Here is a 16,319-nt window from a genome sequence, read left to right on the forward strand (position 1 = left end):
AAACAAATCTTCACTTACACCCCCTGTCAAGATTTTCTACTTCAACTGCTACATATGATACTTACCTCCAACTTCTTTATCTTTAACAAACAATATTACCTGCAGTTGATCAGGATTGCGATTGGCAGTCCCATCACACCGGCAAATTTGTATGTTGAACATCTTGAGGAGACGTACGTCTATGTCTTCCACCACTCCCAGAATCTTCTGGGGTGGTGGAGATTCATAGACAACGTCTTCCTCATCTGGAAGGGTACAGAAGCACAACTCATAGAATTCTGGGAATATCTAAATGCAATTGACAATGATATTACATTCACGATAACACATTCCTCGTCTCAATTAGCGTTTTGGACACTTTGGTTTACAAACATGGCAACAAATTAGGGACAGATTTGTATGTTAAACCCACTGACAAAAACACCCTAGTACGGTAAGAATCTAATCACCCTCCCCAGGTGAAACAGGGATTACCAAAAAGCCAGTTTCTACTGGCTAAAAGGATAGTATTAGATGACAAGAGACATGAAGCGGCCATTTCAGTCTTGGCCACTAATTTTCATTAAAGAGGTTATCCTAAATCCTTAATTCAACAACATAAAGAGGAGTAATCTTCTTACACAACATTGTGAACGATCTGACAGCGATCGTATTCCATTTGTTACTATGTATAACTCTCTCAGCCCCGATATTGCCAAAATCATTAACAAGCATTGGCATATCATACAAAATAGTTACCAGCACATTGAGAGCTTATGGGATAGACCATTACTATCCTACAAAAGAGCAGCTAACATCAGGGACACTATTGTAAAAACTCAAGTGACATGACCTAAAGATCCATTACTTACCTTCTTAGGCCCCTGCAGCCTTGGGTCTTATCCATACGGTAATTGTGTGACCTGCAAACATGTACACAAAGGTCAGTTATTCACACATCCAGGAACAGGCAAGACTTACAAGATCAATACATTTCTAAGAATTTATTATATATGTATTGTGGTGCCTTGCAACATGGTTTGTGTTGGGGAAACCACATATGATGCAAAGACCAGGATGACGCAACATGGTTACACAATACGTAAACAGCACCTCCCTGTCCCTAAACATTTTTCAGACAAGGGTCACAGAGAGAGAGTGTGATCTCTAAATCATGTTCATAGACCAGATCCCTCCATGACACGGGGAGGTGATCCAGTATCAATGTTAAAACGCAGGGAACCTGAGTGGATATTTCGTTTGAACTCACCCAAACCTCATGGACTCAATGTCGACTTTAAAATTCTGCCTAGATATTGTTACTCTAGAAAATTAATTGAACTTACTATGTCCATCCATACATGTTTATGCTGACATATCCTTGTATCTGTGAATACACAATTGGTGCTTTTCATCTATAGATTTTTATGGTTTCATATATATTACTTTCTCTTTTTTATCATAGACTACTATGTTAGCGAGCCTATCACTCGGAATGGCTACAAGGGCCCCTCACCGGCAATGACTAACAGCATCACCGCATCAATTTGACTCTTTCCATTTATCCGCTCATTTGAGGTATGAACAGCAGCCAACATATATATTTTCTCTGGAAGTTAGTAGACACGGATCCTTTGGCCGACTGCCGATGAGCCCCCACAGACAGGGGATCTCCTGACGCTGGTGATCCTGTGAGTGAGGATGCTATATGATCGGGTATTTCCACCGCTAGCGGATCTGTTGATGGAAGTCTGTGGTATTAGGCAGGTCTCACAGCGGTGTTATGGATCTAGTGTCTCTCCCCTGATGATCACACAGTTCTTAATGTGCATGAATTATTTTGTCATTGGTTGCCTGGATACGATGACGCTACACCCAGCAGTGGATTTCCAATACGGTTGTGCGGTTCAACTACTTCTACTACTACAACTACTACTATGTATCACACCTGTATATGTGCGCCTCATTGATTAATCATTATGTATGCTATATAACACCTGTGTATTTGTGTGTAGTCACTGGCCTGCAAAAGGTCCAAATAGAAGGACTGAAATTTCGCTGATTTTTTCCGTGTGTATTTTTCTATGTAATAAACCGTTACTCATTTTTTTTCACCGAAGTCTGGAGTGCTGCAGTCAGTTTTGGATAGATAGGAGATGGATAGATAGATAGGAGATAGATAGATAGATAGATAGATAGATAGATAGATAGATAGATAGATAGGAGATAGATAGATAGATAGGAGATAGATAGATAGATAGATAGATAGATAGATAGATAGATAGATAGGAGATAGATAGATAGGAGATAGATAGATAGGAGATAGATAGATAGATAGGAGATAGATAGATAGATAGATAGATAGATAGATAGATAGATAGATAGGAGATAGGGAGATAGATAGATAGATAGGAGATAGATAGATAGATAGATAGGAGATAGATAGATAGGAGATAGATAGGAGATAGATAGATAGATAGATAGGAGATAGATAGATAGATAGATAGATAGATAGATAGATAGATAGGAGATAGATAGATAGATAGATAGATAGATAGATAGGAGATAGATAGATAGATAGATAGATAGATAGATAGATAGATAGGAGATAGATAGATAGATAGATAGGACATAGATAGATAGATAGATAGATAGATAGATAGATAGGACATAGATAGATAGATAGATAGATAGGAGATAGATAGATAGGAGATAGAAAGATAGATAGATAGAGAGGAGATAGATAGATAGATAGATAGATAGATAGATGATACAATAAGTATAGCTGTTATATAGCTGCCTTCAGGAGACTGGACCTGGATACAGTAAGTATAGCTGTTATATAGCTGCCTTCAGGAGACTGGACCTGGATACAGTAAGTATATAGCTGTTATATAGCTGCCTTCAGGAGACTGGACCTGGATATAGTAAGTATAGCTGTCATATAGCTGTCTTCAGGAGACTGGACCTGGATACAGTAGGTATAGCTGTTATATAGCTGCCTTCAGGAGACTGGACCTGGATACAGTAAGTATAGCTGTGTTATATAGCTGCCTTCAGGAGACTGGACCTGGATACAGTAAGTATAGCTGTTATATAGCTGTCTTCAGGAGACTGGACCTGGATACAGTAGGTATAGCTGTTATATAGCTGTCTTCAGGAGACTGGACCTGGATACAGTAGGTATAGCTGTTATATAGCTGCCTTCAGGAGACTGGACCTGGATAGAGTAAGTATAGCTGTTATATAGCTGCCTTCAGGAGACTGGACCTGGATACAGTAAGTATAGCTGTGTTATATAGCTGCCTTCAGGAGACTGGACCTGGATACAGTAAGTATATAGCTGTTATATAGCTGCCTTCAGGAGACTGGACCTGGATACAGAAAGTATATAGCTGTTATATAGCAGACTTCAGGAGACTGGACCTGGATACAGAAAGTATATAGCTGTTATATAGCAGACTTCAGGAGACTACTCCCCACCTTACTGGAGCGGACACCACCCTGGCTGTCAGAGGCAGTGTCTTGCTGCAGCAATGCCACTCCTGCATTTAACATTCCCCTCATCTGCCAACTTTACGGTATTGTGGTTTGTCAGATCAGGACTAGCCTCACTGGCACCTATCCCTCTACCTACCAAAACAAATAACCCTTAAATAATTAAATAAAGAAATCACATACCAATGACCAAAAATCTAAATCCTTTATTCGTACATAAATCCCAAACCTATCCCATAAAAACTACATATACACATGAGACACTTAAAAACAGGGTGCAGGGGATCATATACAAATACATAGCAAAATCGCATTAGTTTACACAAAAAGGGGAAAGGTCTACGAAACGTGTTGGAGGGTGAGGTGCAGGGGTCGTAATACAAGGGGGTGTGGGATTCCATGTGTTTGGCATGTTCTGAGGGTTTGAGTTTATCCGTTGGCAATATCAGCCATATGATTCATATTGTTTCCAAACTCGGTACCAGTTATTTATTAGAAGTTTTGCACATTGCACTTTAAGGTATATGGATTTAGCCATCTGGAATCCCATTATTTATGTAATCTTTTATTTTCCCCTTTTTGTGTAAACTAATGCGATTTTGCTATGTATTTGTATATGATCCCCTGCACCCTGTTTTTAAGTGTCTCATGTGTATATGTAGTTTTTATGGGATAGGTTTGGGATTTATGTACGAATAAAGGATTTAGATTTTTGGTCATATCTATTGGTATGTGATTTCTTTATTTAATTATTTAAGGGTTGTTTGTTTTGGTTGTATATGAATGAAACCCTTATCAGTAAATATTGGTCAGAGACCCTAATATAGGTTTTTGTATCCCTCTACCTAGTCTTCTGTCACCCAAATAGCTGCCTCATCCTCCTGCACCTCTATGCAATCTCACTGTTGCCAGCTGTTCAATCAGATCCAAAGTCAGGGCTTCCAAATGTCCCAGCAGCTCCGGAGCTCAGAGGATTTATGTAGCGGCGCACTGCCTCTACATAAATCCCATGCGCACGGAGCCCGTCTGTGAGAATTATTTGAAACCTACGCCAGCTTAGATAAATGATAAATGCGGTGCACGCAGAGGCCGCGCCCCCTATGCGTGCAGCCGCACCCCCGTAACAGCCCCTCTCCGCTCCACTGGCAAAGGTGACGCAGATCGGCCTGATGCGAAAAAAATATTTGCAAATAGACCATTTGTGAATATTTTTCCGCCGATCGGGCCCATCTGCGCCTAAAAAAGGCATTTTTGCCCTTCAATAAATGTCCCCCAATGTTCTCCCACCCTCCACACATTACGCACAATATGTACCTTTATATGACTTCAAAGATTGCATCCATCGCATAAGCTGTACATTGGACTGCATTGTCAAACACGGCCACATTGTGACAATTGGTGATATCAGATATATTAAACAACAGACAGATTAAGTACAATTTGTTCTCCTCTAAACTCCCAGAATCTAAAGTCCCTTAATCTTAAGCGCCACACTTGAGACAAAAACACACTTTGCGTCAAAAACACTTGCTTCAACAATCGCTTTTTCAGTCAGCAGTATATACACCGCTAAAAAAATAAGGGGAACACTAAACACTAAAAGAACACATCCCAAATCTCACTGAATGAAATACAGTGGTACCTTGGTTTAAGAGTAACTTGGTTAAAAGGGGTTATACAGCGCTACAAAAACATGGCCACTTTCCCCCTACTGTTGTCTCCAGTTTGGGTGGGGTTTTGAAACTCAGTTCCATTGAAGTAAATGGAGCTTAATCAAAAACTGCACCTGAACAACCTGGAGACAACAGTAGGGGGAAAAGTGGCCATGTTTTTGTAGCGCTGGATAACCCCTGGAGCGTTTTGGTGTAAGAGCTCCCTGTACTGGGTGGGAGTGGGAGGGGGAGTGGGGGAGGGGCATGGTCTGCATATTGGGGTCTACAGCCCTGTACTCTGATGAGTTCACGGTTTTGTCTACATGCAATGCCTGTATTCCTATAAAGTGCACATACTAGTCATTCTAGGTCCATTGCAAATGGTCGTTACACTGCCACTACAGCTACCACAGATCACAACCAATAAAGAAAACAAATGCTGATTTTACGTAGCAAACAAATTATGTATCTTTATTGAATATACATTAAAACAATTTCCATAAAAAAGAGAGACAGACCAAACATTAAAAAGAACAGTGACTATCCTGGAGGTGTTTCTATAGTAACCAGATCACATACGCTGGAATCCCTGACCAACAACAAATGTCACCCCCGGACGAAGGCAACGAAACGCGCGTCGGGGTGGTGCCGTCCTGGAGGATACACATTGTATATCACCGCAAAAGGTATCTAACTGGCTGGATCTCTAGATTTGATGGGGAAATAATAATAGATGAAGGGTGGATAAGAGAGTTATCAATTGTCTGTAGGTTCACTCTATGAATTGAATGCACTTGCACTTTATTATTTATTTATTATAGTGTCCTACTGTATGATTTTTTGGAATATATCCCCCTGTTCTGTGACATTTGTTGTTGGTCAGGGATTCCAGCGTATGTGATCTGGTTACTATAGAAACACCTCCAGGATAGTCACTGTTCTTTTTAATGTTTGGTCTGTCTCTCTTTTTTAAGGAAATTGTTTTAATGTATATTTAATAAAGATACATAATTTGTTTGCTACGTAAAATCAGCATTTGTTTTCTTTTTTGGTTGAGCCCTGTACTCTGACCCAGGATGTCTCCCTCACCTTCCAAATCATGGGAGATCCACTTCAGGCTGGGGCTTGCATCAGGGGACAGGACTGTGGAGGTAATCTCTCCATAGCTGTAACCCCTCTCTTCCCGGACAGAGAACGCTGCTATACTGTGCCCACATCTGTCCTGTTCATTCCTTCCTGCTCCCTGCAGTCTGTCAGTCCTGATTGGTCCTTGCTTAACACACACCCCTTCTCCATTGCTGTCATGTGACCACACAGACCCCTGACAGCAGCCCTGCTTCTCTATTCTAGCCTGTTGTACTACACTACTGCATTATGGGGATCTGCAGCTCCATCCTGTATCTACAAGCTGCTGCTGCTGTGTTATCAGGGTTATACAGTTACTATACATTATACACCACATGCTGATTGCTATACTGTACAGTAACTTATATATCACATATCCAGCTGCTGTGTTATCAGGGTTATACAGTTACTATACATTATATACCACATGCTGCTATACTGTACAGTAACTTATATATCACATATCCAGCTGCTGTGTTATCAGGGTTATACAGTTACTATACATTATATACCACATGCTGCTATACTGTACAGTAACTTATATATCACATATCCAGCTGCTGTGTTATCAGGGTTATACAGTTACTATACATTATATACCACATGCTGATTGCTATACTGTACAGTAACTTATATATCACATATTCAGCTGCTGTGTTATCAGGGTTATACAGTTACTATACATTATACACCACATGCTGCTATACTGTACAGTAACTTATATATCACATATCCAGCTGCTGTGTTATCAGGGTTATACAGTTACTATACATTATATACCACATGCTGATGCTATACTGTACAGTAACTTATATATCACATATCCAGCTGCTGTGTTATCAGGGTTATACAGTTACTATACATTATACACCACATGCTGATTGCTATACTGTACAGTAACTTATATATCACATATCCAGCTGCTGTGTTATCAGGGTTATACAGTTACTATACATTATATACCACATGCTGATTGCTATACTGTACAGTAACTTATATATCACATATCCAGCTGCTGTTATTAGGGTTATACAGTTACTATACATTATATACCACATGCTGCTATACTGTACAGTAACTTATATATCACATATCCAGCTGCTGTGTTATCAGGGTTATACAGTTACTATACATTATATACCTCATGCTGCTATACTGTACAGTAACTTATATATCACATATCCAGCTGCTGTGTTATCAGGGTTATACAGTTACTATACATTATATACCACATGCTGATTGCTATACTGTACAGTAACTTATATATCACATATCCAGCTGCTGTGTTATCAGGGTTATATAGTTACTATACATTATACACCACATGCTGCTATACTGTACAGTAACTTATATATCACATATCCAGCTGCTGTGTTATCGGGGTTATACAGTTACTATACATTATACACTACATGCTGCTATACTGTACAGTAACTTATATATCACATATCCAGCTGCTGTGTTATCAGGGTTATACAGTTACTATACATTATACACCACATGCTGATTGCTATACTGTACAGTAACTTATATATCACATATGCAGCTGCTGTGTTATCAGGGTTATACAGTTACTATACATTATATACCACATGCTGCTATACTGTACAGTAACTTATATATCACATATCCAGCTGCTGCTGTGTTATCAGGGTTATACAGTTACTATACATTATATACCACATGCTGCTATACTGTACAGTAACTTATATATCACATATCCAGCTGCTGCTGTGTTATCAGGGTTACACAGTTACTATACATTATACACTACATGCTGATTGCTATACTGTACAGTAACTTATATATCACATATCCAGCTGCTGTGTTATCAGGGTTATACAGTTACTATACATTATATACCACATGCTGCTATACTGTACAGTAACTTATATATCACATATCCAGCTGCAGTGTTATCAGGGTTATACAGTTACTATACATTATACACTACATGCTGATTGCTATACTGTACAGTAACTTATATATCACATATCCAGCTGCTGTGTTATCAGGGTTATACAGTTACTACACATTATATACCACATGCTGCTATACTGTACAGTAACTTATATATCACATATCCAGCTGCTGTGTTATCAGGGTTATACAGTTACTATACATTATACACCACATGCTGCTATACTGTACAATAACTTATATATCACATATCCAGCTGCTGCTGTGTTATCAGGGTTATACAGTTACTATACATTATACGCCACATGCTGCTATACTGTACAATAACTTATATATCACATATCCAGCTGCTGTGTTATCAGGGTTATACAGTTACTATACATTATACACCACATGCTGCTATACTGTACAGTAACTTATATATCACATATCCAGCTGCTGTGTTATCAGGGTTATACAGTTACTATACATTATATACCACATGCTGCTATACTGTACAGTAACATATATCACATATCCAGCTGCTGCAGTGTTATCAGGGTTATACAGTTACTGTACATTATATACCACATGCTGCTATACTGTACAGTAACTTATATATCACATATCCAGCTGCTTCTCATTGTTTCATCTCTTCTACATGTTAGGGCCAGTTCACATAGAGCACTGAGCCACGAAATCCCGACGTGCTGCTGTAAGTGAATAGAGAGGGCGCGCGCTCGTCTGCTGCCGCCGTTTAAAGAACTAACATGTTAATTCTTGGAGCGGAGAGGAGAGGAAGCGGACGAGCGTGCGCTCTCCCATTCGCTTATTCAGAAAATAAAATCATTATATTTGAGGTGTGGAACCAATTGTCTGTATTTCAATGATTTTTTATGGGAAAATTTGCTTTGGTTTAAGAGTGGAATTGGATTACAAACACAGCCCCGGAATGGATTATGCTCGTAATCCAAGGCACCGCTGTATTCCAGCTCAAAATATTACTGATTATATAGTGGAAGGAGCTGAGAACAATAAAACATAAAAATTATCAATGTAAATCACAATCAATATCCGATAAGGGTCTGGATGCGGAAAGATCCTCATTACATTACATTACAGGCCCATTACATTACAAGCCCATCCAACAATGGGTCTGAGGATCTCTTACAGACCTGTCACCAGTCCGGACTCCTTATTACAGACCTGTCACCAGTCCGGACTCCTTATTAGAGACCTGTCACCAGTCAGGACTCCTTATTACAGACCTGTCACCAGTCCGGACTCCTTATTAGAGACCTGTCACCAGTCAGGACTCCTTATTACAGACCTGTCACCAGTCCGGACTCCTTATTACAGACCTGTCACCAGTCAGGACTCCTTATTACAGACCTGTCACCAGTCCGGACTCCTTATTACAGACCTGTCACCAGTCAGGACTCCTTATTACAGACCTGTCACCAGTCCGGACTCCTTATTAGAGACCTGTCACCAGTTAGGACTCCTTATTACAGATCTATCACCAGTCAGGACTCCTTATTACAGACCTGTCACCAGTCCGGACTCCTTATTACAGACCTGTCACCAGTCCGGACTCCTTATTACAGACCTGTCACCAGTCAGGACTCCTTATTACATACCTGTCATCGGTCCGGACTCCTTACTACAGACCTTTCACCACAGTCAGGGCTCCTTATTACAGACCTGTCACCAGTCCGGACTCCTTATTACAGACCTGTCACCAGTCAGGACTCCTTATTACAGACCTGTCACCAGTCCGGACTCCTTATTACAGACCTATCACCAGTCCGGACTCCTTATTACAGACCTGTCACCAGTCCGGACTCCTTATTAGAGACCTGTCACCAGTCAGGACTCCTTATTACAGATCTATCACCAGTCAGGACTCCTTATTACAGACCTGTCACCAGTCCGGACTCCTTATTAGAGACCCGTCACCAGTCAGGACTCCTTATTACAGACCTTTCACCACAGTCCGGACTCCTTATTACAGACCTGTCACCAGTCAGGACTCCTTATTACAGACCTGTCATCAGTCCGGACTCCTTACTACAGACATTTCACCACAGTCAGGGCTCCTTATTACAGACCTGTCACCAGTCAGGACTCCTTATTACAGATCTGTCACCAGTCCGGACTCCTTATTACAGACCTATCACCAGTCCGGACTCCTTATTACAGACCTTTCACCACAGTCAGGGCTCCTTACTACAGACCTGTCACCAGTCAGGGCTCCTTATTACAGACCTGTCACCAGGGCCGGATTAAGGTTGGTGGAGGCCCTGGGCAACAATTTTGTTGCCCCCCCCCCCCATTTTCTTCCCCCACAAATAAACCATAGAGCATTCTATACAGGTGGCTGATTACTGTAGGGGACTTAGCACCTTCCCCTCCTCACTCCTGCCTGTATGGCTCAGCATCCTCCTCTGTTCTGCATGTGATGGTCACTAGAGGCTGCAGTCCAGAGGAAGATGCCAGGTCCTAGAGACAGGATGGGGGAGGGGTGAGCATCGCGGTGTGATCCCACTTAATGCAATGCGAGAACACAGCACTTTAGCACTTTCTGTGCTCTCTTGCCCTCTGTGTTAGCCACCACAGCAGCATATGCAGTTGTGAGTCGCAGGCAGAACCTGGACTTGCAAGTCTAAGTCCCATCTTCAGTTCCCAACCATATAAACTACCTGAAGCAGTAAAGAGCAGAAAGTATTTAAAGGCTGTGTATAATCTATAGCGGATATGCTACATGTGAATATACCCTAATGATCATGGCATATATAGCTGCACACAGGCTACATGTCATATGCTGCACACAGGCTATATATACCTTATGCTGCACACAGGCTAAATATACACCATATGCTGCACACAGGCTGTATATATCATACACTGCACACAGGCTATATATCATACACTGCACACAGGCTATATATCATACACTGCACACAGATTACATGTCATATACTGCACACAGGCTATATATCATACACTGCACACAGGCTATATATCATACACTGCACACAGGCTATATATCATACACTGCACACAGGCTATATATCATACACTGCACACAGGCTATATATCATACACTGCACACATGTTACATGTCATATACTGCACACAGGCTATATATCATACACTGCACACAGGCTATATATCATACACTGCACACATGTTACATGTCATATACTGCACACAGGCTATATATCATACACTGCACACAGGCTATATATCATACACTGCACACAGGCTATATATCTTTCACTGCACACAGATTACATGTCATATACTGCACACAGGCTATATATCATACACTGCACACAGGCTATATATCATACACTGCACACATGTTACATGTCATATACTGCACACAGGCTATATATCATACACTGCACACAGGCTATATACCATACACTGCACACAGGCTATATACCATACACTGCACACAGGCTATATGTCATATGCTGCACACAGACTATATATCATAGGCAGCACACAGGCTTTATACCATACACTGCAAACAGGCTATATATTATAGGCTGCACATAGGCTGTATACCATACACTGCACACAGGCTATATATCATACACTGCACACAGGCTATATACCATACACTGCACACAGGCTATATACTATACACTGCACACAGGCTATATACCATACACTGCACACAGGCTATGTATCATACACTGCACACAGACTATATACCATACACTGCACACAGGCTATATATCATACGCTGCACACACAGGCTACATAGGCTATATATATATGCCTCTGCTCTGATATATGCCCCTATAGTATATACCCCTGCTCTGATATATGCACCCATAGTATATGCCCTCGGCTCTGGTATATGCCCCCTGCTCTGATATATGCCCCTATAGTATATACCCCTGCTCTGATATATGCCCCTATAGTATATATCCCTGCTCTGATATATGCCTCTATATAGTATATACCCCTGCTCTGATGTGCCAATACAAAACAAAACCTCATACTCACCTGATCTGGGCAGATGACAGGTCTTCTCTCTTCTGTCTCTTCTCTGTTCATTCAGCCTGTTAGCCACTGTGACAGATGCTCCAGCATGCTCCATGATGTCACATCCCTGCTGAAGAGATCAGGTTTCCTTGCTAAGGTCCCACGCTGTCCTCTCCTCAGTGAGGGGGAGGGGCGAGGGGGGAGTGAGGACCTCGGCAGGAGACAGGCACCCGGAAGCTTGACAGGAAGAATCCATTCAAAGACCCACCAGGGGGGAGTCTGAGCCTGCCAGGAGGGAGATGCTTACACAGGATTAACCCTACACCTCCCTCCCTCCCTGGACAGCATGCAGTGTGGCCAGTGCTGTGTCCAGGTAGGGTTTCCACATGCTTTTTGTGCTTGGGACTGGCTCCCAGACACCACTTCCGGGTTGGGGCTGGTGGAGGCCCCCTAGTGGTGGAGGCCCCTGGGCACATGCCCCTTGTGCCCTCCCTTTAATCCGGCCCTGCCTGTCACCAGACAGGACTCCTTATTACAGAGGATACATCCTTCACTATAGGTATTTGGGGAACCTGCATTAGATATACAGACACATGATGGGACACTGGAATCAGCTTCCCTTCAGGCCTCCACTTCTAACTATATAGAGACACATCGCCATCTGGTGTTCACACGGAGAATTACAAACTTACAGCAACACCACAAGCTGGGATATCTGAGCTAACACACAGTGTGAACTGTACCCAAGTCTGTATACAGTTCCCCGAATGTGACCCTGTATGCTGAACCCTGGATGTATATATCATGTGTCTGCTCTCTTCTTCTGTCTTTGGAGTGTTCAGCTCTGCTGTTCCTTCATTGTGAATTAATTCTGCTTTACATCCATCTAGAATTGTGAACGGTTACCATGTCCCTGCCTAATGGATTCCATATCTGATGACTGCACTTTACAGGAAGATTGGAAGATGGATCCTACAGATGAGACCACAAACAGAGTGAGTGTGTGTGTGTGTGTGTGTGTGTGGGGGGGGGCCTCAATGTTACAGCCTTTAGGTCCAAGCTCTAAAGGCCTCAAAATCCACAAGGGGGCAGCGAGGAGAGCGTAAACAGCGAGAAGAGCGTACAGGGAACAGCGAGGAGGGCGTATAGGAATGTGAAGGAGAACATAGGGGAAAATTGAGGAGAGCATACAGGGAATGGCAAAGAGAGCAATAACTGTGAGGAAAGGGTTCGAAAGGCGATTAAAAAAGTGTACAGGGAACGGCGAGGAAAGTGTCCTGGAAACAGCAAGAGTGTATAGAAAACATCAAGTAGAACAGCAAAGAGAGAGCAAACAGTGAAGGAAGCCTAGAGAGGATGGTGAAGAGAGCGTACAGGGAACAGCGAAGAAAGCGTATAGCATAGGTTAAGGGGAACGGCGCGGAGAGTGTATAGGAAATATTAAAGGACAACTTCGGCCAAAACTTATTTTTTAACATGTTATTACTTATGGAAAGTTAGACAAATTCCTAATGTACAATAATTATGGGAAATGCACATATAGGGCTATTTTCCTTAAAGGGAACCTGTCACCCCCCCCATGCCGGGGCAGAGCCCGGCTGACCACCCGGTGCAGACCCATATACTTACCGCTTCCTCGAAGTCCCGGAGCCCGTCCCGCCGCTGAGAAATCCCCGTCCGAAGCCGTGCGCACGCTCATCAAAGATGAGCCCAACGCCCATAGAGAATGACGGCTTCAGTTATTCTCTAAGGACGTCAGACTCATCTCTGGTGAGCGTGTGTGCGGCTTCGGACGGGGGACTTCGAGGAAGCGGTAAGTATATGAGTCTGCACCACGGGGTCAGCCGGGTTCTGCCCCTGCACGGGGGGTGACAGATTCCCTTTAAGTTAGTAGATCAGGGAGTCTTCAAATTCTCTCAAAAACCATGATGTCATGAATGAGTTGTAATTCCTATGGAGTGTCCAGAAGGGGGCGCACTATATATATAGAAGTCAAAGAGTACCATTGACTTCTATATATAGTGCGCCCCCTTCTGGACACTCTATGTATTCTATGTAAAAAGTAATGTAATGTACAGTATGTTTTATTGATTGAATACACTTATGGAATACTTTAGGGAACAAGTGTCCTTGCTCCCCAAAGTATTCCATAAATGTATTCAATCAATACATTTGGAGGGCACCGAGCAGGGAGGGAGAGAGGTGCCTGTGCATCTAACTACCTCCCCCTCCCTCCCTGCTCGGTGCGGACACATATACACTGTACTACTCCTCCCATCATCTGCTCATAGTATGAGCAGATGATGGGGGAGTAGTACCAGGGCTATCCCTGAACTACTAAATTAAGTATGCCCCGGCACGGGGGGTGACAGATTCCCTTTAAAGGGAACCAATCATGCCGAAAATCCATCTTAAGATAAGGAAACGTGCTGGCACATCACCCAGCACGTTTCCTAAACATCCCCCTGTAACCTCCGTGCCCCCCTCCATCAGTCAGTAATCTTACTTTGAAGAAGTCCCGCGCTGTATGTAAATTTCTGGCAAGTAGTCACGGTGGGCGGATTTAGTCAAGGTGGGCAGGATCAGTCACAGGTCCTGGGCGTCTGTAATGGCTGTAATCACGCCCAGAGGGGCGTGCTTGAGGTCTGCCTTCCATCCACGTGACCCGGCGGCTTGCGTTTCACGTCGGCGGCGCGCCGACATCATCCGCACGCAGCGCAGACGTCTTTTGTAGTCCGCGCATGCTCAGCACGGCGGGAGACGCCGCAGACGTACTGCGCATGCACGGACTCCGGAAGATGACGGCGCTGCGTGCAGATGATGTCAGCGCGCCGCCGACGTGAAACGCAAGCCGCCGGGTTACGTGGATGGAAGGCAGTATATATACTGAGTATATAGGGGGTTATGTGTATTATCGGTATATATACTGAGTATATAGGGGGTTATGTGTATTATCGGTATATATAATGTGTATATAGGGGGTTATGTGTATTATCGGTATATATACTGAGTATATAGGGGGTTATGTGTATTATCGGTATATATACTGAGTATATAGGGGGTTATGTGTATTATCGGTATATATACTGAGTATATAGGGTGTTATGTGTATTATCGGTATATATAATGTGTATATAGGGGGTTATGTGTATTATCGGTGTATATATACTGAGTATATAGGGGGTTATGTGTATTATCGGTATATATACTGTGTATATAGGGGGTTATGTGTATTATCGGTATATATACTGAGTATATAGGGGGTTATGTGTATTATCGGTATATATACTGAGTATATAGGGTGTTATGTGTATTATCGGTATATATACTGAGTATATAGGGGGTTATGTGTATTATCGGTATATATACTGAGTATATAGGGTGTTATGTGTATTATCGGTATATATACTGAGTATATAGGGGGTTATGTGTATTATCAGTATATATACTGAGTATATAGGGGGTTATGTGTATTATCGGTATATATACTGAGTATATAGGGTGTTATGTGTATTATCGGTATATATAATGTGTATATAGGGGGTTATGTGTATTATCGGTATATATACTGAGTATATAGGGGGTTATGTGTATTATCGGTATATATACTGTGTATATAGGGGGTTATGTGTATTATCGGTATATATACTGAGTATATAGGGTGTTATGTGTATTATCGGTATATATACTGAGTATATAGTGGGGTTATGTGTATTATCGGTATATATACTGTGTATATAGGGGGTTATGTGTATTATCGGTATATAGGGAGTTATGTGTATTATCGGTATATATACTGTGTATATAGTGGGGATATGTGTATTATCAGTATATATACTGTATATTAATAAGTCTAAATTTAGATGTTGACCCGTCTCTATGGAGAAAAGTCAACTACCCAGGTATGTGATGGTTTAAAATTTAGAGATAGCAGCTGCAGTTCTGCTTACACCTTAAAATCACGGACACAGACATCTGATGTACGTATCAGTAATGCAAGTCTGGGAAGTGCCCCCTTTATTAATTTGTGTTAACTTTTATAGACAGAATATGGGGCGGTACTACTAATGTGTAGTGTATTCATATGAAATATGTAAACATTCAATACAGGCGGGGTTCCAAGTCACAAGACACATACATGTCACACTCTGGCAGGTCAGTCCA

General features: G+C 42.0%; 1 protein-coding gene across 3 annotated transcripts in view; it reads left to right on the forward strand.

The window, feature by feature from the left end:
• Positions 1-16,319, forward strand: part of POP7 (POP7 homolog, ribonuclease P/MRP subunit) — a 60,403-nt gene that overhangs the window by 33,827 nt on the left and 10,257 nt on the right. For all 3 annotated transcript variants that reach the window (XM_069949020.1, XM_069948937.1, XM_069949094.1), the window contains 2 exons: positions 1,445-1,557; positions 13,046-13,150. In XM_069949020.1, coding sequence (XP_069805121.1) covers positions 13,076-13,150 — 75 coding nt within the window. In that variant the 5' untranslated portion in view covers positions 1,445-1,557; positions 13,046-13,075. The remainder of the gene's footprint in view (positions 1-1,444; positions 1,558-13,045; positions 13,151-16,319) is intronic.

Source organism: Dendropsophus ebraccatus, chromosome 1 (genome assembly GCF_027789765.1).
Source record: "Dendropsophus ebraccatus isolate aDenEbr1 chromosome 1, aDenEbr1.pat, whole genome shotgun sequence".
NCBI classification, from domain to species: domain Eukaryota; kingdom Metazoa; phylum Chordata; class Amphibia; order Anura; family Hylidae; genus Dendropsophus; species Dendropsophus ebraccatus.